Source organism: Neopelma chrysocephalum, unplaced genomic scaffold, assembly GCF_003984885.1.
Source record: "Neopelma chrysocephalum unplaced genomic scaffold, ASM398488v2 Primary Assembly neopelma1_42b, whole genome shotgun sequence".
In the NCBI taxonomy this organism is placed as follows: Eukaryota; Metazoa; Chordata; class Aves; order Passeriformes; family Pipridae; genus Neopelma; species Neopelma chrysocephalum.
The window spans coordinates 6,860,129-6,884,557 of record NW_020897701.1 but is presented as its reverse complement, the minus strand read 5'-3'; the positions used below and the strand labels follow the sequence as shown (position 1 = coordinate 6,884,557).

General features: G+C 38.6%; 1 protein-coding gene across 4 annotated transcripts in view; it reads right to left on the bottom strand.

Annotated features, from left to right (window-relative positions):
• PPA2 (pyrophosphatase (inorganic) 2) overlaps positions 1-24,429 on the bottom strand; it is a 35,573-nt gene that overhangs the window by 8,446 nt on the left and 2,698 nt on the right. For 2 of the 4 annotated variants that reach the window (XM_027677112.1, XM_027677110.1), the window contains exons 3-8: positions 23,469-23,513; positions 14,941-14,994; positions 12,380-12,499; positions 10,563-10,649; positions 9,129-9,255; positions 1,441-1,568 (exon numbers count right to left, since the gene is read on the bottom strand). In XM_027677112.1, the coding sequence (XP_027532913.1) occupies positions 1,441-1,568; positions 9,129-9,255; positions 10,563-10,649; positions 12,380-12,499; positions 14,941-14,994; positions 23,469-23,513 (561 nt within the window). The remainder of the gene's footprint in view (positions 1-1,440; positions 1,569-9,128; positions 9,256-10,562; positions 10,650-12,379; positions 12,500-14,940; positions 14,995-23,468; positions 23,514-24,429) is intronic. The other 2 variants (XM_027677111.1, XM_027677109.1) reach the window with 2 other exon arrangements.

Below are 24,429 nucleotides of genomic sequence, written 5' to 3'. Positions count from 1 at the left end.
AGCTGTACCAGGTCCTAAATGGGACAAAGTGTGTGAGCTATGACTCTGCTGTTACATGTGAGCATCAGGGTCAGAATTAGGGTTTCCCCTCCAGTGGCAAAATTTGCATTTACTTCATTAATTGCCCAATCGTATACTTAAGCATTTGCAAGAACGTAACACATCAGCTGCCTAACAGTTTCTGTTTGTTTGAAACAAAACTAAGCTTAAAAAAAAAATAAAGTAAAATAAGCCCTAAGTATCCAGATGATGATAGCTAGACTGGCTTGCATATTTCCTAACAAGGAGTGACTTGGAAAAGTGCCACTGGAACATTGTGAACTTCACCAGAGCTGCTGGAGCACAGCCACAGCCGCCTGGCCACATCCTGGGTCTCTAGAAATGCTTGAGAATTATTCAAGTGCTCCAAACCAGCTATCTCAGGGCATTTAGTGCCTCCAGGCTGAACTCCAATGGCCTGACAGGGGATATGCCATTCAACTGTGGCTACATAGCCACACTCTGCTTTACAGCGCAGGAAAATCTCTAAGAGCTGTTCCTGGGAGAACAGAGGAGCGGTCAGGTTATCAAACCTTACAATTCCACACTTGATTTTAAAGACAGTTTTAGTGCAGAAGGGAGTCAGGGCATCTCTTTAACCAGCCACAACATGTAAAGTTGCCTGTGCTGGTTAGAAGACATTACATAACTTAGCACCCTGCAAGGTGAACTAGCTGACACATGGACATCATTCATTAGAAACCTGTGATTCTTTGCCAAGAATAATCTACAGAGTGTAGATTATACAAGTTGCAAAGCAATTTTACTGAAATCACATCCAATTTCCTCTGGAAAAATCCAGGTATTTTCTTCAACAAGGTCTACTCCTGGGTCCATTCCCCTTTCAAACACCGGCCATTTTAACTGTAGGTAGTTTAAAAAGCCATTCATTTTTATTAAAAAAAAGAAAAGGGGAAATATTTTTTCAGCCTTCAAGCCAAACAGTTCAAATGTTTTTACACAGAATTACCAGGGAAAAGTATATCTTGAGAAAATACCTAATATGAAAAAATCTGCAACCCATTGTCTGCATAGCCTTAATAAAGTATTATCAAACAGGATTGAAAGAACACCTGAAAAGACAATCTGTTCATTACTCTGACAGGGAGAATGAAAAATGCCTTGAAAAACGCCTACAAACACATAGATGTGTGTGTAAGTCTCATCAGCATTAGGACTGAATATTTTTTGCAGACTTCCTTTAATGACCTATGCATTTTCGCTGAATAAAATGGACAGCAGCAAATATTATTTAATCACAGCCTAATAAACTGTATTCAGAAGTCCCTCATATCAAAATTCTTTTCATGAAACCTCCTCTTTCACAATTCCAAAAATTCTAAAGGTATTATAGAGGCCACATGACAGAATGATGCATCTTTGATTTTGCATTATCTTTACCTTGTCTTTAAATTCTCCATTAAAAGCAAAATGATTTTCTGGTTTATCATCAGGGACTTTATATAATCGGAACCAGTCAACTGTAGCCTCAAGGTAACCCGGTTTGTGCTTCTTGACATCATCAATATCTGTAGGTTAAAAAGAAAAAAAAAAAAGATGATCATTTTTAATCACAAGTTTTGTAATAGTCATTTTTAAAAATTTCCTAGAGGATCTGCAAGCAATTTGATTGCACTGAGCACTTTCAAAGTCATTGGGGAACTTCACTTTATTACATTTGCTGCCCAGAGTTGAATATCTTACGATTTCACAACCACACTAAGCAGGTAAACCAGTTGCCTCTTGACATTTGTTAATTAAGACCCAAAGGGACAATGAATAAAAGGACCATATTTGTGACAGAAGAAGAAAATTCCATATTTATGGACTTTCATCTTAGTAGGTATCTCTTGCAATACTTAGATTATTCACTGAGGTAATTTTTTTCCCCAGCAACTGCAGGGCCTACAAGCATTTTTTGGTAATGAAAGAATAGCTAGTAAAAACAATTTCAACACATGGATTTTTAAACTAGCACCTCAAAACAAAATACAGGCATGACTTCTCAAAGTTGTATTAAAGGCATCCCTTTGCTCTTCTGAATTTATGACTTCCAAATTCAGCCCCTTCAATAAAAGATAGATATGTGCCAGGAGCACTAAACACTAACTTTACTGATAACGCCTTGGTATCTGCATATGATAAGCACATCACAATGATAAGCAAGTCTACCTCTACCTCTATAATCCCAATGTGCAAAGAGGACACAAAGGGGAATGTATGCCATTTGGGGGACACCCTTATGAGGCAGAGACGAACACTGCCACAGTGTGTACACAGAGATTAAACACTCACATAGTAATTCTGCTTGAAGACTACACTGCTGTATCAAAGATGCAGTTCATGATCTTAAATGCTTACTTGCAATGGGGTGGTCCTATCAACCCATGGGCAAATTAATTCTCTGCCAATATGTTTACATGGGAAAGCCTTCAATAGTTTTCTAATTGATTTTTATACAATAAAGGATTTTGTCCTTTCCAGAAACCAAGTACTTTGTATCTGGTGTAATCTTTCTATTTCCCTTTTACAATCACTTCTGAGGGAAATGGGAGCTGACTTTTTATTGCTGTAGTCTTCCAGTTATTTCATAACTTCACTCTGCTCAGGCCACCTTCCATAGTATTACTCTCCTCTACCGTTTTGCAGGTCACTCACTCATGTCTTCCCTTCCTTATTCCCTCTTGCTCTCTCTCAATACTGCTTGGCTACTTCATTCTCTTCTCCCATAGATATGCCTCATTTAATGACATCTGCTGATTAGCAGTGATTCCTGATAAGATACTTTTTTGTCTACCCAGTCCTAAAAAACAGATTTTCAGAGTTGTTTAGTCCATGGAATTGACACCTATTCATGTGCTTTCCATCTTGAAGTGCCTAAATGTCTTTTCAAAATTTCACAGTGAACCTGAACAAAGACATTAAAGTATTTCTAAAGAGAGTAGTAAGAGAAGAGGAAAGGTCTTGTGCTACAGACCATTCAGTTCTCAGTAGACCACCATAAGAGATGACATGTGGACTGAACTGCCAGGCCAAACCTCTGTGAGAAGATACGCTGAGTACTCATAAGCATCTGATAGATACCACTCCCAAATTCCACTGCATTACACACTACCCAGAGAATAAAGCATAAAACCTTGAAGAACCCCATGTCAATTTTTGCTTTTCACATACTTAATAGGGCTACGTGTTTATGGACTTAGAGTAAAACACATTTTGAACTTGGCTGCTGGCCATCTGTCTATAGGAGATTAGGGAGTTGCATTGGCAGAATCCCAGAAAAAAGCAAGGGCACATAAGGCTGTGCTAGAGGCAGGTCTTCTAGCTGGAATACGTGTTTAAGAGCACAAGAGACATTTCACTAGGATGGGTGGGCAAGACCAACCAGAAGGAATGATTTAGAAAAGGGTGGGATCTTAGTTGGAGCCAGAATGCTTAATTTGGGCACTAAAAAAACTGCAGCTCCAAATCAGTTTCAGGGCTCCAGTGTATCTTCCTGTTCTCTCCAAGCAAAAGAATATCCATCCTCCAACTTGAACCCTTGTCATGTCCTTCTCTTTTGAGGTCTGAATTCACAATTTATAGCATTTGTTGAAGAGACAGTATCTCCTCAAGTCTGTAAAGCAAACCAGGCTGCTGCAGCAATGTCCTTGGCTCCTAGTAGTGGACAAACTCCAGATCTCCATCCCCAGACACTACTTAAATTCGAGCATGCTTTCTCACACTGCTGCTCCTTTTTTCTGGTTCCTGTTCCAGCAAATATCTCTCCTAACTCTGCTTCTCCATTCCCCCTACTTGGTTATTTGCTTCCTATTCCCATAAAAACTGTTCATCAAAAATGCTTTACTGTCTACTAACTGACACTTGGTCCTTCTCAACTGTTGTCCCTTATTTATAAGTTTTATTTAAATATCTTTAAAGGACTCAAAGATTAGGATAGGCTTTGGGACAGACTTTACTTCCTTATGATAGGGATGACCATCTTCATGAATAGAATTATCTCCCTGAATTTCATGCTCTCTCTTACCAGAAAATACCTTGCCTAGGTAAAATGACTAAACAGAATCAGGCTACAGCATTATATGGCTGCTGAATACTCTGAGGACTTAAGAAGACAGGCACTGGCTGCTTTTATTTCCTTGGTTCCTGGCAAGTTATTCTCCTTCATCCCTGTGCTTCACTTCACTACTCTATACTATAAAGAACAGCTACTGAGCATCAAATGAAGCTTAAATGCTTGAAGAAAAAAAAAAGACTGAAAACATCTGTATTATAGTGGGAGTTGGTGGCAAGAAACAGAATAAAGTGCAACAATGCAATAAAACAAACAAACAAAAAAATTGATCCTGTTGCTGTGGAGTCAGCACATAGTACAAAATATAAGGAAAATAGCAGTTCTCACATCACTCAACAGCCACCTGATCAGTTCATTAAAAGTCACCACAGAAAAACTTTAAAGACAGCTCATCTTCCACTCTGAAATCCAAACAGCCTCTCTGGGACATCAGGGGGAAAAGGAGAAAAACATACTCAGAAAACAGAAGAGCGAGCAAAGAAAGGTGAAAGAAAATATCACAATAAGCAGTACCCACACTAATATCTATAGAAGATATCTGCAAATTATTTTAATTAAAAAAAAAACAAAAAAAACCAAAAAAAAACCAAAAAAACCCCAAAAACAACTTAGATGTCGTTTCTACAGCAAACTGTTAAGACACTTTTTGCTGACCCTGACTGCTTACCTTCCCTCAGAGCTATATACTTACACTGATGTCAAAACAGGCTAGGCAGGTTTGGGAGTAGCAAGCATGTACATGGCCCATGAAACTATGGCAGTTCATCTCTGCAAGCAAGCCCTGCTCAAAATGACAGAGTAGAAAGGCCAGGCTGCCGCAGGTACCAGCCAGCAGGTACCCACTGGGCTCCAGGTGGTTATTTCTTTATACTGCCTCCATAAAACCACAGGTCTCATTTTTCTGGGCACCAAAGTTAAGCATCAAGGGTTAAAAAGAGATGGCTAATCACATTAAGGGTTGCAGTTTAGTCTCAATAAGGAAAATCTCTAGAGGCTGGCACAAAGAACTGCTGCTAGCTCTCTGTCAAGGGAGTGAGCCAATGTGAACACAGATCCCACTTCTATCTGGCTTTACAAAAGAGAGCAACAAAAGCATTTGTACAAAACTACCATTTTTAGTACAACAGATGCTGCTTCTTGCAAGCAAAGCTAAAACAACATGCTTGCAGCAAGCTTTCTAAACAAGGTCTGTGGGAAGAGAGAACATATGTTTTTAATAACATCTTATAAACATTTACAGGAAGTAGCAGCTACATTCCATATAAAGGCATTTGGTGTATTTTGAGCAGGGGGTAGGAGGGGAGCCTTGGTACATATAATTAATTTCTTTATACTGAGTGCTTATACAAATCCACAACAAAGGTTTTATGGGCCTCTGCTGCTTCTCTGCATATAAATACACTCATATGCAAGGAAGGGTCTGTAACAATATATACAATATACTTTGGTTTTGCCATTTAGGGTTTGATCACTTAACCCTATCTTGAGATGCACTTTATAAAAGCAGCATGGCAACACAGCACAGTTAACTATACCAGTGCCAGCAAAAGGCAGAGCAACAAAGTCAGCAAACATCAGCAACTGCTGCTGAACACATCCAGGCACCTTTCCAGTGAGCAATAGCAAAAAATGGCTGCTAAGATTCCAGGCCAGTAAAACACCTCCCAAATGCCACCCAGCATACATGACTAGTCCAATTTGCTGAAGGAAGGAGAGCTGACCTTTTGAGAGTCAGACTCTTCACAAGCTGCTTCAAACACAATTCCTGCTTCAGCTGCCAGTGACTTTTAAAACCTCTTGGCCAACATGAAGAAGCACATACATTTAGACCAAATCACAGCACAAAAATATCACTCCTCCTTTACGGCCTCAACCTAGTAAAGCACATCAGATATGCATATAAACTCCAATATATTAAGTTCAATCCAAAATACGAGGTAAGCAGACAAGCAGCTTTTCTACTCCTGGCTACTATTTCACTGAAAAAAAACCAAACAAACCAACCAAAATGCAACAACAACAAAAATAATAATAATAATTAAAAAAAAATCAACCAGGCCTATTACATCACCAAGATTTAGTGTTTCAGTCTGCAAGGAGCTTTAGGTCCTTTCTCAGAGTTGCTTGGTCTAAAGTTACTTTGCTGGTTCACTAATGGCCATCTGCCTAGCAACTGCCTGAGCAGAAAGACAATAGCCAGTAAATAAATCTTAAGATGTCTAGTTTTAGTCTAAAAGAAACTTTCACACACAATTACCTGCATCTGACATACAGCTTATATTTGGTGTGAGATTGTCCCCACGTCCACCAGAATTAAGCGCTATTATTTCAAAGAGATTGCCTTCCAAAGTCAGTCCAAAACGACACTAAGCCCCTGCTATTCCCGCTGATGACGCAGTTCCCACTTGAATAGGTGCTAAGCATTGATAACCATTCCTGGGTATTGTCACTGTAAATTAGAGTTTCTCGTTGCTCTGTGTGAGAGAGTTCTAGGCAGGGTTTTCAATTTAAACCAGTATTTATCAATAAATGCCTGCAGGACAGTACAGCGGAGTGCTATGAATGAACAGTGAGAACCACACAGAACTTAGAACTGAGCAGTCCCAACTTCTGAGAAGTCTCAGAAAAATCCATGGCACTTATGAGAACGTTCACGATCCCGGAAGGAGAATATACAGAGTACCTGGGGTGTGCTTAAAGCGGCAGGAGGAGGTAACACACTGAGCGGGCTCAGGATGGGGCTTGTGAGTAATCACCACTCTGGTGTCTCGGAATTATCTTTTCCAAATGTTCACTGGGGGCTGTGCACATACTGAGCTGAAAGCAAATGTGATGATTCTCAGTCCAATTGGAAACGTTTAACAAATTATACAAAAGTGACCGGACAGGACTAGAAGGCAACACTTAGCCTCATCTTCCCCAGGAGGCAACCTCCGTAACACAGCAGCATGTCAGTTACCGAGGAGAGACCAGTTATATCTGTAGCTCCCATCCCTTTACGCTGAAATAATTAACAACTTTGGAAAGGGGGAAAAACAAGTATAAAAGGACATATTGTACTGCTGGCTCCAACAGATTTGTTTGTTTTCAGACAGAAGAATGATTGCTGCTAAACACTGCAAGCCAGTCGTGTTTTGTGAAAGCAGATGGGGGCTTTTTCCCCCCTTTTCTTTCTTTTGTAAATCCTAGGCTACAACTCCAATCCCAAAGGGAAATCATATTAAATTGGATAAATATTTCTGCACTTCTCTGTATCTCAGGACAGTTCTCGAAGTTTTGCACATGTTGTCTGATAAGAAAGTAGACACTCAGGAACCAACTACAGGCAATGGTTTGCCCATACTACCCCCTTTTTTTTCTTTTAAATAAGACTAAAGCTCCTACTCTCCCACTCCCAAATAAACTAAAGCTGTAACAGAACTGAAGTAAATCATTACCTGGGGGGTGGTACCAAACAAAAACCAACCAACCAACCAAAAAAACAACAGAGGACTTTCAAATAGAGATAGTTAATCCAAAATAATAAATAATACTGGAATAAACTGCCACAGTTTTGCCCCAACTTAGTAGACTCCTTTTAAATTCTTTCATCCACTTTTCTGACTATATTCTCTCAGAAATTGTTAAGCAAAAAATGTAAGACTTTAAACAGAACAGTGTCTAGAAATGAAGGGCTAATTACTTGCATTTTAACTACTGACACTTATGCATTTTGCTGCACATTACAGAGTGGTTTAAATTGATACTAACATTAACAGCAAACTATTACTTACTATTTCCTTAAGCTGAACTTCTTAATCTCTAACTATCAAAGTAGTTAAAGAGTCATAAACACTACGCAGTAATTCATCTGCCCAATGATTTAAATCAGCATCAACCCAAGAGTTTCCTTTTCCTCATCTCCTCTTCTCCCCTTCTTTCCCCACAAGTCAAGTATTCTCCACGTGAAAGCAACTTGCAAGAAAACTGAGAATGAAGGGCCAGTCCAGTGACATACTTACTTTACATTCAGAAACCAGGAAAAAGCTTCAATGGCTGAGAAACTTAATTGTTTAAAAAACTACTGGATAGCCCTTCTCCTACAGAAAGGCCCCTCTGTGCCTTGGTGCTCCCAACCAACAAAGAGCAGGCTCTGATTGTACATACCTGATGGGTATTGATTGTGTGATATACACACACACACGGGGTTTGGTCACATAACAATCACTTTTAGACAAACCTTCTCACTTAATTCTTATGATTCCCAAACACTGCATTTGAGGAAGAGAACCTCCATTTATCCAGAGAAACGCAGTACTTTACCTGTGCTGTAAAAACCTACTTCCCTGCAGCTTTAACACATCTTCAAGCAAAATTAGATCTCACCTGCTATTCACATAGGCACATTTCAGTATTTGAATTTCATTTGGATACCAGAAGAATGGTAACAGGAAGATAAGTCTGAACAGGATATTTCTCCCTGCACAGCTAGGGGGATATTAGGGTGATATTAGTGTGAGCTGCACTAGCAGTTTACTTTGCAAATTTTCAAGCTAAAAGGGGAAACACACTAAGCCACAAACCCTGGAAGTAACACACAAGTGACAAAGTACTGGAAATACACAGCCTTTTCAGAATGCAACACAATGTCTGCAAATATAAAAGAAACAAACACTTTCAACAAGGAAAATAACAGTGTGCTACATAATGCAAGTGGGTAAAAATTCACTATTAGACAGGAGATAAGCCTATAATTTTAGGAGGTCACTTTCTAAGGCAGTTGTGTTTCAGAAGTCAAAAGACTTTCTGTATGACAGGTCCTCTTGAAAATCCAAGTGAACCATTTCAAAAAAGTTTACTGTGAAAGCACATATACCCTCCTTGAAGGAAGCATCTGACTTAAACAGAACAATAAAAGAAAAGTCTTGCCTTTCCACTGTGTGCCTCTTCTTGTCCTGGGTGGTCTAAACTCAGGTATCATTCTACTGTGCAAGTTGCGGACCTAACTGGCATTAAGAAAGACAAAAATACTTGCCATGGATTTTATGAGCTTCTGGGTCATCCACACTGATAGCAATTATCTTCCAATCTGTCTCTCCTTCATCAACAAGAGCTAAAACACCCAAAACCTTCACCTGAACAATCTCACCAGAAGAACGAACCTGAAACAGAACACATCACAAAGATTTGGAAAATACTACAAAGAATTTCTCCTTTACCTTGCAAAAAAAATAGTTTTACTACATTTTTTACTAGCAGCTATAGCACTGTTGCAAGATAGATCTGCAAACCTAGCACACATGTATTTAACATTTCTAGCCTTTCTCCTACTATTACTATTTGTCAACCCTCAATCCTCTAGTCAGCATTTAAGTACACAAGAAGCTAGAAAATATTTCCTTCCTTTTTACCTAGTTCCCCTCCACTTTCTTGATTGTCACTCCAAACTGCAAGTCAAAAGTAGCTCATACTCATTTTTTAACTTATTCCTGTCTCTTGACGCTCTGCTTTTCTCAACTCATGGTCATAATTTATCTCTTGTTATTCCTTCCTCTAGACTCCAATATACACACATAAACACACAGCCCTTCCCCAGAAATAACAGCACAACTATTTTTCCATTATCTTAGGAACCTTCTCCCTACCAGATGATACTCCCTTTGTAACTCTTTCTGGATCCCTTGAAATTCATCTTTAGGCTCTCACCTCAAATAGTCAGTTACCACCTTCACTGAGGTCACCAATTAAATTTCCCCTTACCTAAAATATCCCAAGAAATCTCTCTTCCAAACTCATTCATTTCATAACCTCATTTTTGATACCACAGAACATTGCTCCATTCTTCACTGCCTCTAGATATGTACATTTTTCTTTCAGTGAGCTAAACCTTTTCTTTATACCTACTAATGGTGTTTTCTGCACCTCTTTTTCATCCATCCACTTTGTGACTCACAAATCTGCAACACGGCAACAGGTTCCTGTCTTCTCTAGAAGAGGATCTACTTCTGTTTGCACCCACGAGTAAACTCAAACTTACCTCTTTTGTGGGTCTGACCTTGTAATTTTAATGTGCTAAGGCTGTCATACTTCCTCATCTTTCAACAACCTGTTCACAGCTACAATACTGCTAATAGGGGGAAAAGAAATAAATCTTTTCCTTCCCCAAAAATCTTAACTCCCTCCTACCTCACACAAAACTCAATGTCCAGCCACAGAACTTCAGGACGGTGTTTTCTTATTTTCCCTTTTATCAACTACAAAGACTTTACCAAATCCTTCTTTTTTTCCTCCTTTTTAAAAATCCACAATTTCCTTACCTATTCCCTCCTTAGATCCTCTGTTTATACTTTCATCAACCCCAATACTATTACCTTTTTTTTTGTTTTCCATCTGACCATCTCTTCCAGAAGTTGTTACCAAATTATTAAGTTAACCTTGATAAATTAAATTAATCTCAATAAAGACAAACCTTTGAACCTATTTCACAAACGTCAATAGGATCGTTATCTCCACAACATCCTGTAATGGTATCCCTATGGTTTGGATCTTCCCAAGTCTGCCAAAGGAAAGAGAACTATCAGTTATCAACTAAACTGCAATCATAACTTGTCTTACCACTAAGTTACTAAGATTAATAAAAACACCAATAAAAACATCAGCTTTCTGAGAACAGGCTTGCTCAATGGGAGAAGAAAAAACAAACAAACAAACAGCCAATGGACTGACCTTGAGTAACTTACACTCAGGACAAGTAACATGAGGATTACTGAGGACGCAGAAACAAAAATATTAACTGCATCCATGACTCAACAGATACACTTTACCCAATTGCAGTGATTAAGGCATCAGAGGATGCTGAATACAGATTTTTGTAGTTATTAGTGGTTATGGGATCAAGCTAGGACATCTTACAATTACGTTTTCATTATACTCTTCAAATACCATGACACTAACACTTATTGCTTTCAAAAATATGGAGGCTTTGAGCTAACTACCCTTGGATTTGTCAGAACCCAATAAGCTTTTTAAAGTTTTCAGATTTGGGTATGAAGTATTTCTTAATATTTTGAGATGTGTACCTTCCCAAGAACAGCAAACCGCTTAAGACCAAAGAAGCTTCTCCAAGGGCAAGTTTAAACCCCTGCTCTGAGCACTGTACAAGCAAGGAATCCTAGCCAAGTTATACTAATTTAATTACTAGACCAGTACTTGTTCTTACTCTTCCTGCAAGTAATGAGTAACTCATTCTACAGTTGAGAAGTTTTGCTGTTAACAATTTTAAGTCCAATGAAGTTTCATTGAAAAGATTTTAGAAACCTTTTTTTTTTTGAAGGAGCTGTGCTGTTAGCTCCTGCTGTCCATGATCATAACTCCACCTCAAAATTGTTTATTTTTCCAAAACTCTTCCAAAGGGCTTTTTATTTAAGACTACATTATATCAGTATTACTTTTCTGCCCAATTTCATCTCTTCACATCTAGGTTAAAAGGAAAGCTCACTAGCTGTTCTCTGGACAGTAGAGCAGCTTCTGCTATGATAGCAAATATTCTAATATATTAAAAAATAAAAATTACAATTATTTCCAGCCCTCTCCATTTTCAGGGCTCAACGTTCAGTGCTTATACAGTTAAGTGTAAAGAAAATAAACTACTCTTTTCAAGCTCCATCATGTTCTTCAGTACTAATTTAAGTCCAATGGGTTATTCATAGAAATGAAAAAAGTTTAAAACTTTTCATTATGCTTAAAATTTCATGCATTAGTTGGGCTTTTCAAGGCTTGAAGTTTTGAATGCCTCCTGATCAGTAAAGTCTCACAGTTCACAGAAAAGTTAAGTAAGGCAGTTGAGGTTTAATCTAAAAAAGAACAGCCCTTGTGTTCTTCTTAGTTAAAGATATTAAGAAATCCCAATTAAAATTTATGCTGCAGCACATGAAAATCCTAAATGAGTTTTTTAAAAAATGCCTTGTTTAAGCAGGAAAGAGCTACTTGACAAAGTATTCTTGAATGGCAGACCATGTCACTACAGCACAGAGACAGACTAAAGATTTGAGATTTCTTGACCATTTAACTCCTTCCTAAAACATAGCTCAGATTTACTTTCACACCTAAATTCTGATCAAAATTTATGGACACAATAAAGTTCAACATAAAAAAAATCCTAATTTACAAATGTATCCAAGAGAAGCATCCCTCTTGCAGCTGATTTGCATTCAGGCAGTATCCAAGATTTACAAGGCAATTTACACAGAAGACAGAAAACTTTCACCATTATAACAAAAATGTTACCTGTGGGAGGGCACCATAATTCCATATATAACCCTTGTGAGGAAAGATATTTGCCACATATCGAAGCTTCCCTTTCTTTATATCTTGTTTAATGGGATTCAACGGCTCCTCAGTGGCAATCTAAGCAGATCGTGAAAAAGGGTGGGGGTGGAAAGGAGGAGAGAGAGAGAAGGAGAATGATAAAATGGAAAGCAATTCATTCCATATCCAACCAGTTAGAAAAATTCATCTGGCAGGCACATGCTTGTGGTTTGAGAATTATTAAAAGTACAATAGCCTCACTCTGAATCTCAAGGGTCATATTCAAAAAGCAGCTTATTAAGGTTTTAAATAATGTTGTAAAGTGTGCAAGAAAAAAAATGAAATCTAGAAGAGAAAGTAATAAATTTATAAGGAGACTGTCATGGTCAAACATAAATACTGAAAAGAACTTAAGTCAGAAGCTCTTGCACTTCATAGTACAAGTTCAACAGACATGCAAATAGTGGCACAAGTTCTGACAACAGGGACTTTGACACTCACAGAGGAAATGTTTCACGTTCTTCTTGCCCTCTGTTCCTTGCTCTCCTATTGCACACACCCCTTATTTCCAACACCTTTCAGCATACAAATGCTTTTTAGCAAGCACAAATTCTCTGTAGTCACCAAATGCCAACTTAATGCAGATTTGGAACAAGTTAAGCTGGCATTAGAAGAGGGCATTCTTAATCCCAAAGAAGCACTCTCAGAAGGACAGAAGCTGAACAGTATCATCCTCTCCAAAACCTCAACTACAAACCCACTGCCATATGAATTACCTACCACAGCTAATTCACTGTAACCATCCTTTTGACACTACATACCACAATCCAATCCATGTTAGCTTGGCTCTTGCTTATGAACACTCATCTGAATGGCAAAACATTGGTTACCAGCTGAAGTGGTTATACTGGCTCAAGTGGTGCACAGCTTCCATGCATAAGCACACAGCCCCTAGTCCATATTCATTTTACATCCCTGTCATTTACCTAAATCACCTCTCTCACTTTGGTTACAAATCCATCCCCAAGGAATTCCTCCATTCTGAACCACAGCAACCTGTCAATAAACAGCACATACTTATTCTGCAAGTAAACCCTCCTCAACAGTTGAGATGATGGTTCACACATTTCTGGTTTCACACTGGATTCTAATTGCTTCTGGTCACAACTTAACAGTGAAGACCTTAAACGTGCCACCTGGGACACTGACAGAAGTGGAGCTCAGCAATGGAAACCGGGACAAAGAAGAGTGACTACCGGCAGCAGACAAAAGTTTCATGAAAAGCCCCTTCAGTAAAATCAAGGGAAGAACAACAGAAACACAACAAGGTGATGAGCAGAAGATCTGTCACGGGGGATGTAACAGCGGGTAACATTCACTCTAAGGCAAGGTCTAATTTCCTACAATTTCCATTCCACGAGAGGGAATCTTAGCACAGAGATGCAGACAAGGTATTAGCAGGTATTAGCAGCTTACCACAGTCTGGACTGAAGGAGTGCCAGGACACAATGGCATGGCGAGACAACTGCCTTAACGACTGATGCAGGAAATTTCAGGTATATTAGAAGTTAAATGTTAAAGAACTACATCTAGTCCCCTCTATCAAGCCAGAAGAGTCTACACACCACAGATTTCTGAACCTACCAGGACAGTAAACTTTTCTACCCCTGACATAATGTGCCAAGAGAAGAGGAGGGAGAGTAACCTGAGCTTTAGGCAAAGACTTCAAGTAGAATTGTCAAAGGAAAACTCTATGAAAGAAAACTCAGCTTCCACAACAAATCATCAGTTTAAAACACAAGGTAAATATATAAGGTAACCCTGGTTGCAGAAAAACAACTGTGATGGTAAACACAGTTCAAATAATTTTCTATAATCAGGGAAAGGAGAAAACAAAATTCTGAAATAACAGGCTGGGGAGGTTCTTTGGTATTATTTTCAATAATTAAAATAGTTAACAGCTCAACCACAAGCTTCCTTTAAAGCAGTTGGGAAACATCCCTAAGATTAATACAAGTGTTCAGAAAGATAGGACATATCCTGGTGAGATGTGTTGTTTCACAAACACTACAGATGAAGTGCTATTTGTAAAATATCTCCCTGCAGGAGATACTTTCAATCAGTGAGGTCCCCCAGTAATTTTTTTTTTTGTTACAAGGAAACGCTTTTTTATTTGCAACTCCATTTGTCAGGATTTGGCCTAGCACCCTATAGAGTGGAAATGATTAATTAAATCCTCTGAGTGGAATGCTCCATAAGCAAGAAAAAGTAAGACTAAAATGCTGGACAACATCCTGAAAATCAGTACTTCCGGACTCTGCTGCAGGTATGCTGCATCCTCCGGTCAAATGGTTGAAAAAAAAGCACTTTTTATAATTGCAAGGAAAGTGTCTGTATGTACCACTTCAAATCAATTTTTTAACAGAGATTTTATGTATAAAGAGTAATCCACATTGTGATTAAACTCAGACTATTGAAAGCCACTTCACTGTCATAACTTCCATAAATACCTATATAATCAAGGTATTTTTCTTAATTACCTCCATTTTTGCATTAGTCCAACGAGGCACTTCTACAATCATATTATATAGGACCTAAAACAAAAAACAATGTCAGAACTGAAAATAAATTCCTCTTGGCAATTAGTATTTTACAGTAACACAAATTCTCTCCTCTGCATTCAGCAGCAACACACATCATATTTCTCTGTTCCAGCTGCTTTTACTTGTACAATTCATTTAGTTCCACACAACCTCCTTGGTTCATCCTTTCCCCACCCCACTCCTTTGAGAATACAAACAACAAAAAGTAATGGAAATACACATGATGTTTTTTATGCCCATATAGATATTACTCTTCACAAAATGTTCAGAATTTCCATGGAATGGTTTGCCACATGGCAGTGGTTCAGCCTACTAGTCAAAGAGGATTGGATGTTTCTACAGAACAGTTAGCTTCCCTTAAGCAGTGGAAAGGACGACACTTCTGGTTTTTTCCCCCCAAGGATTTATTTCTTCAAGGCCCTCCTCTTTTGACTCATTAATTTTTTTTAAAAACCCATGCAAATGCAACAACCACTGACATTTCTGATTCTCAGTCAAATCTAGTTGAAGTGAGGTGATACTAATCCAAAAGCAATGACTGAGGAAGGACATGGACACAGATACCTCACATTTGTGTTAGCCTTCTTCCTAAGTGAAAGCTGTTTTGAGAAGGGGGTGTGGGAGGAATAAACCCAAAACATGTAAACTTGCATGTTTTTAGAAGAAAAATAAGTAGTCTACACCTTTCTTACTGAGGAAGTTAATGCAGTATTTTCCAAAGAGATAAACTCTGTATAACTGCCATAAGATTTCTTCTTCTGAAGCTGTCAGAGGTAAGCACTACCAAGGAGTGGAGTATTAATTGAATTGGGTAACTAGACCAAACCATCAAGCAATGTCTACAACCTATTTTAGATTACTAAAATAACCCCAAAAATATCACATTGCCTGGGACATCTCTTCATAGCCAAAGAAAACTTACATTGGTATTAACAATTGCAACAGTTCAGGAAAGGCAAAGTATGTTTTTGCAGAAATTTGTAGGAAAAAAATATAAAGTTACACCAACTGAAGACTTGCACTGACTCTTTAACAACATTGCAATTAAGGCTCCAGTGGACCCTTAAATATTTGTATTTTTGCTACTTGCATCTTGCGCTGCAACAAACAAATACCATTACCAGGGTCAATGTCACAGTCTGATTAAAGTAATTCCAATGGTTCTATGATCACCTCCTCCCAAACAAATCTGGAATGTGGAAAGCAAGAAAGCAAAGGAAAATCTCAACTGTCACTCAGCATTTCTATCATGAGATCACAAGCTATGCACAATCCTAACAGTAGATTCCCAACAAATTTAAATTATATATGCCATCCATAAGTACTGTGCCCGTACTGCAATCCGTGGCACATCAGATGGAATCACTTTTCCCAACGAGGTCATGACCAAATAAAAAAAGATTTAAAAAAAAACAACTTCAGATAAGTTTCAGTTACATAAAGTACACCTTATGTATATAAGAATAGTTGAAACAAAAGTAATCAGAACAAGGGCTCAAAAATGTCAACACTGAGGAAGGAGACAGAACAAAGCAACACACATGCACCAGCAGGTAAGAGAAGGGTTGGGAGAGTGCCCAATAATGTCTGCACATCCATCTGGGAAACACGTGGCAAACAGAAATGCTCAGCATGAAAGCCAGTGCTGACAAGAAACTCTTACGGAACTGCCAAGCAGGTAGAAGAACTGTTCTGACTGGTAGCTACAGGTAGAAAACTTACAAACTACTCCTGGAATTATACAGGAGTATACCACAATCCTGTATTTTTCTTGTTTAGATGCTTCTATACACTTTCCTGACCATGTCAAATACAATGGCTTCAGCACACTCTAAACTTGGTTTTGAGCTTTAATTAGTCAACAGTTAGTCCAGGTCTTCACCAAATCAACCCTCAGGGCTGGACAACAACTGGACTGAAATGAACACAATGTTGCTCTCACAAACAACAAAAAAAACCACTTGGATTTAACTCAGTTCAAAGACCAGGCCCTCATAATTTGTGATATCAGTCAAATGCGAGTTGTCAAGAGTCTTATATGTGACAGCCTGACAGATTAATTTGTATGCAAAAAAAATCTCTGAAATACTCTCTCTAATTCTAAGCTGCCACAAGCATTTACAAGAGATTAATGACTTCATACAGTGTTTACATTTAAAAATAAAAAGTTTTATTTATAGGGCAATCAAATTTTCACAGTGGTGAGACTAGATCCACTGGTGTGGAAAGAAGAGCACATATTTTGACAGACAGAAGTAGATTCCTCTGGTTTTTTAGGGTTTTTTTTCCTCCTCTTCCTATCTTGTTTCCCTCCTTGCCTAAGTATTACCCAGGAATATTTCCATCACTCTTATTTTCCCAGACCAAGCACCTATTCCTTCTAACCACTTGAATGTTGTCTCCCATCCCTTGCCGAAAACTGTTCCCGCCTCAACTGAAAACAGAAATGCAAGTGTCAGACACCACTTGTCTTCACAGATTACCATCTGCATATGTCATTCAGTGGTTAGTTTTGGCTGGGGAATGCATCTGGTAACTGATATTTTTATCTTTATTTTAAATCAGTAAAACAAAAAATTCCACCCCACAAAACCCCCAAGTAAGCACTTCTACCCCCTCAAGCAATGGTGAGACTGCTTCAATAGCCCATTTGACACACCTTCAAATGACCGAAAAAAGATCTCTCATCAAACAAAAACTATTGCTTGCAAAGTTTACCATTTAACTGCCTTAGTACAATAGCAGTCACATGGCCTGCCTGAGATCATTGCTAGCTGCAGTCCAGATTTAATCCCACTCTGCAAGCGCCTGATGTAGAAGGGACTCCACTTCAGGAGAGCCAACTGTACAACAGGTCAGACGGAGCAGCCTCATGCCAACTCTGTTGGCTGAGTCTCCTCAGGACAGTATTCCTGGAGCGTGCAAGAAAAAAGAAGGAAACAGTTTCCTAGATTCAGAGAAAGGGACAGAACTCATCTGATAGGGAAAGAGCACTGACGGAGCCCAGAGGGACTTTCAACCCAGGTTATTACGTAGCTTGTTTGACTTTGGGTCAATATGAACACGAGACAGACATCTGTACTTATGGTCTATTATACCTTGAAGAGGTGATGGGGGCCAGGGGGGTGTGGAATCTATTTGCTCAACACAGAGAAGTCAAAAGTGCATTTCTTAATTCCTAAAACTGAATAAGCAAATCAGCAGAAAATGACAACAGTAGGAACAACCAGTATGTCTAAATGATACCCTTTATTTCCTAAGAGCTACACACTGAGTACATTACATGGGAACTTACATAGGTTGTAACTGTTCGCTTTATCAGGGTGTTGTCTTTAACACTGCTTGGCAACTTACTGCATTCCATTTCAGCTGAACATCATTTTTAATGTATCATGATATAGTTTTTGCTGAGACAAGCAAAAATGTCTCTCTCTCACACAGACAACAGAAATTGTTTTTATTTTTTGAAATAAGAAAACCAGAGAAAGATAAAAAAGATACACAAAACTACTTCAGCACATTTGTACAGCAAGTATCAAGAAAAACAAGCAAAACACAGAGTGCTGTACCCAGGTAACTGTTAGCCATCATTCTCTACTCCAAGACTGATGGCCAAAAATAACTGCTAGTCCTGGTTGTACAGATTCTTACAGAAGATAGCTCATTTTGATCAGACTTTGTCATTAGAAATCTGAATATCAGAAGAGAGAAAAAAAAAAGACATTTCTGACATTATTTTTACAATCTGCCTTTCTGGAATGCCCTATACCCATCTCAAAAACAATTCTTCCTCACCTAACTTTCCCTTTGTTGTTCAACTATTTCCTTTCCCAGTCATTCCAAGTTCCTTAGCTCGTGCACTTGAGGAAAGGGTTTTGAATAAGCATGGTTTTGCTCGAGGGTTGCAACCCTTAATGCTTAACTTTGAAGGTTCAGCTAATTTGAAGTAGAAGTGGAGCAACCTCTGTAGAGTGAAGAAAGTGAATAGGTAAAGAGATGAACAGAAACTCAGTACAATTTCATAAAATGACAAACATCACCACTTTTTAAGGCCTGATTGTGATTCACCATCACCTTGCATGACAAAGAGAAAAGATATGCTAAAGCTGACAATTATTTTAGTAGTTTTTATAGAAGAATACTTAAAAAAAATCCAAAAGCACTAGAGGCAGCTGGTCACTCTTCGTCACAGTGAAGTTCTGAGCTCAGAGGAAAGAGAGAAGAAAAAGCAGCTATCATTTCCTTTTATTTTCTGTCTGCTAATTTGCAATCTTGCAGGGATTCTCATCAACCATCAACTGAACATGGCAGCATCCACCTGAGGACTAACGAGAATGAAAGTGATGAGCTGCAGTCCAGCAGCAGTGTGAACAAAGGATGATGTTTGAAAGAAAGAAAAAAAAAAGGAAAACAAGAAGGAAAATATGGACTGTCATTAAATATACCCAGAAATAAATGGAGTGGGGTTTCTTTATAAAATGAGTACCCATGTTATAAGCATTCCCAGTGTAACACTTCCTGTAAGGTATTTGCCAATGAAAACAACAAACCAGATGCCAGCAACATCTGGACACCAAATAGACTGTATCTAAATGAGAAGTCAGTGGAACTTTTCCAACATAAATTAACATGCCACATAGCAAAAAAAGGAATGCAGTGCCCAGCATAAATGCAAAGTGCCTGCAGTCTCTTCATAGTGTACTTCTCATGTTATACTGAAAAGGGAATCACAAACACTACATTTAGGTTTTTACACACAGGTATCTCACTGGTGTCAGGCATATTCTCTGATCACCCAGTTATGGGACACATTCATCTGCAAAACTACAGTGTACAACCATGACATGAATAAAAATGAAACACTGGCTTTCTCAAGTTTAAGGAACCATTTATTTGAAGTTAAGTTTGATCAAATCACTGATGTAACTTCCTCAGTAAACCAACTCTAATCTGGGTAGATTTCAGCTGGACTGATGAGTGAAGACTACTTCTACTCTCAGTATTTGTCCCTCTACAAGAACACAAAGCAAGGCTGCAGCTAATGGACACATCCTTAGAAAAGGGGTGGGCAAGTTCAAGCATCAGGGTGAAAGACTCACTGATAATCTAAAATTCGGAATACAAATCTCTGACCACATAATGGATGCATTATAGCCCAAGTTACATATATTAAGAAGAGGTCTAACATCAGCAAGAACTGTAACAGAGGCTGTAGTTAAGGCAGAATACAAAGTCAGTACAAAGTATGCACCTGTTCTGCACAGAAAATGATGACAGCTTTTCCTTTCTTAAGAAACATACTGACTTTATCATAAGACAACTCTGACACCAGTTTTGAACACTGTTTGAAGCATAAAGTCCTCTATGAGATCACCTATTCAGACAGCATGACCACTCTGATAACCCTTTATATCTCACCTGACTAGTTAATTTATCCGAAATTTCTGCCTCACAGAAGCAACTCAGCTGAAGTTCACAAGGGCATTCCAGCACTGTGCAACCCATAGGATGCAACAAAACAAAAGCTGTCTTGTTTCTTTCTTTCTACTTTTTTTCAGATGCTCTTGTGAGTGTCTGCAAGTTAGAGAACTATAATCTCTACATGCTTGAACAGATTCCTTACCAGGACTTACATCTGAAATAAAACTTTGTATTCAAGAACACCTGGGTCCTCTGAATGATGTGACATGTGAATACTTTACCAAAGATATACAATGACAAGCAGATTAGAAATGCTTTCACTACAGCAGGAAAGCAACATGTCACATTAGTCTTGAAAAGAAAACGATGACCTCTTCAAACCTTCTTCCTGCCAGACATGGAAGACCATATTCAACAATCAGGCTCTGACAGTTTTGACTGTAACCACAGTGGAAACATCCGCTCTTCCAGACAGAGATGTGAAACTTTTGAAACCTTTCACAGAGATTTACTTGGGTAGGAATGGATTCCAAGTGCTTGCAATGGTTAAGGCAATGCAGGAGTTCAGACTGCAAACTGCTAATAATTTTGAGACTGGAGCTGAATATGATTTCTTTCAGTATAGTTTCTCCCTCAAAGTAACTTCTCTCTAGTCTTCAAATGGTCAAAAATCATCTGTGAAAACAAAAAGTTAGTTGTCAGCAGTGTCTGCAAAGCTAAATTTAACTGAGATTTGGGAAGATCTAAAATGTTATGTGAAATGGTCGCATTATTGAAAACAGTTCATACAGAAATACCATGTTTCCCTAAGAACTACAAACAGATTGCAAAACAGCAAGTTGTAGGATGTGCATTCCCCTACCCCATGAGTGCTGAAAGCTGAAACTCCTCTATTTTGAGACTTTCTTTTCTGGCATCAGGAACACCTAGGTCAATTTAAAGTAGATTAGACAGATTGAAGAGACTCTTGCAGAATTATCTTCAGTTTCCACAGCTATACTGCCATCTGACGAACAGCAGCTCAGCACAATTCAACACACACTCCTAAGAGGGTTTGCCCTTGTCCAGAGTAACAAATAACTGTCACCCTAAAAGCACAAGTTTTAAAGATGTCAATGTGTTTCCAGGTTAAGAACAAGTATCACCTTTGAATTCTGGTCAAATTCAGTGCAAGGATCAAGTGAACACCAGGTATCAATAGCAACCTTTGCATCCCTAGACAAGAGGAAGGAGTATAGTGCTTCAAAGGTCTTCTGAAATCAGTACATGACAATCAGTTCCTCATTTTCCTGTTATACCCTGATTAAGCTATGCTTTCCCTGCATACGCGCATACAAGGATGCATTTCTCACCAGGCCAAGGCAAGGAGAGCTGCTGAAGAGCCCAGTGTAGAGGAAACTGCTTTCCTGAACACAAAGATTCCTCTGTTTTCTCTCTCCTCCCCAACTCCCAAAGATCATGGTGAAAAAGGGTTTTCTAAACGATTTGTGTTCTTGCATCTCACCATCTAAGTAAAGATCAAGCACGTTTGGGAAGCCTGTAGTCTGTCCACTTGCTTACTTGCATCAGAAACCCACTAAGATTGAAATGTACATTTGCCTTTGCTCATTTTCTGTAGCTCTATCAAATCACAGTCCAGAGCTCTCTAGCAGGAAGAATTATGTGAAGCAGCTCTGGATGCTACACTGTCCCAGAAAGCAAGAGCTGCTCAGCCTCACTGGCATTTTCCAGCCGCCTCTCCCCAGACTACGAGAAACATGGTTTTCAACAAGTTAACATGCTTCTCACTGCACAAACAAATACATTTTTTAACATTTTTAGATGCTGCATAAAACATATTTGCACCTGGCAGGTATTACCACAGTATTTATAAGCAGGTAAGAAACAGAATACTTGACTTCCAGCAAGAGCGGTAAATAAGAACTGATGTTGCAAGACAATGATTTTTCAGAAAAGTCAACTGGCACACACTCTTTGTCCTGAATAATTCCTTTTTCAGACATGATTCTACACCTACTAGACTGTATTTAAATGGGCATCAAGCTACAGGAAATCTAAAAGGCATTACTTCGGTATTGTAGCTTGAATGAATCACAGAGCAAAGGCAGAGGAAATACACAAGGCAGGATTGTGTGGGGACTGTTGCACAGCAGAAGAACCAGTGTACCACACACTAGTTGCAAAACTATGAGAACTCAGACAGTTAGAGCAGTTCTTTCACATCGGATGGGTAGTTACAGTTTTGCAATATGACTGGCTGAACAGATATGAGGAGATAAAGCTTGGGACACACACCTACCCACACACATACATACATCATGGCCTTAAAACATAGTTTGGTTCATTTTTTTTTTCTTTCACATCCTTCTACTAACTTTTAGATGAGCCTATGCCAGCCAAAGCAGAGCAAAAAGTGTTACATTTTGGAAAAGACACTTGCATAAACAGATCTTGTTTCACAGAAAAAGCTTGAGCAGATCTTCCATGTTTTTTGGGCTTCTGTTAGGCTTAAATTCAGTGCTGGATAATGCTGAACTATTAGCAGATTTGATTTTTCTCCCTTTTGGCTTCCCAGATGAGTATAGAAAACAACATATCCTCAGTTTTGAGAGGCAGATGCTTAGTACAATTTCTGCCCTAACATACTTAGGCCTTTTGAAGTTCTGTATATATAACAAAGATTATCCACAGAGCATAATGAATATTTCATTAATGGAGGTTTTACTGCAAATGTTTCTGAATGCAATAGTAAAAAAAGATCTACACGTCTACACTGCACTAGTCACAACAAACCTTTGAAAGAGGGGTATAAGTGTTTGCCTTTGAGAACATCTTGATGAATAAAAGAATTCTGATGTTTCCAGTCCATTCAAAGAGGAGAATATTAAATCCCTTTAAGCCTTTTCCTCCTAAAAGACTTGCACTTGAAGACATGTCAACTTTATTCACTGAGAGCAAGTTCACTTTGCAGAATAGTGAACTGATGTTGGAATGGAAATAGACGACATAGTTACAAAAAAACCCAACCCAAAACTTAGCAGTACCTCAGATCCAGTAGTCTTTGCCCTCTTTGCAGGAATTTCTTTATCCTATAGGGAAAGAGCGAAGTAAAAAAGTGTATCAAGAACATCAGAGAGGAATACCGTATTCACATAACTATAGACAACAGTAGTTTGCAATGCAATTGAAACACCCCTTTTTGAGCATGAAGGCCTAAACTATAACTTTTAAAAGTAAGTACTCAGTTCTGTTTCATTGTGACACTTTAACCTTCAAGATGTTAACAGAAGAAGATAAAAAAATGTACATGGATACATCCACCGTCTCCCAACTACTAAGAAATTTAAGCAGCAATTTAGGCCTGTCCTCAACTGATTAAAAACACAGTCATCCTTCTGTACAGTTGAAGAAGAAAAAAATCCCAAATAAACAAAACGAATATGGAAAATAAGGCTGGAGTTATCCATCATAAAGTCCTCAAAGCTTAGACCACAGGGTGGAAAGCCTGTAACATACAACTCTTTTAAGTTCTTCTCTGACAAAGAAGGCAAAATTAAGGGAGACCTTCACAATGACTCCACTTCTTGCCACCTCCCACCCTGCCCCGCCCAGGCTCTCTGTCAGGTGGAATGCTATTTTCCTGCTCACATCCAAAAGTCTCTCCACATTGATCAGACACTGCGATACTCTAATTTAATCTACTGAAAAATTACAGACTATAGCCCACTCCTACAAACTCTAAACTCTACATACATGGACAGCAAGGCCAACAGAGAACGTGTGATGAAAATGCCCATTGATTTTCCAGCACTAGCACCCACTGAACAGGGCATCTTATAATGACACTCTGAATGACTTACCTCTTCCATTGACTAGCACTCGGGTCTCCTGATCAAAAAAGGTTTCATTCATATTTTAAATCTCTCGGTTTTAATAATTCACAAGATTGGCTCATCAGTTCAGAAGTCTCCATCTGAACACGTTAAAACTACTGACCTTTCACAC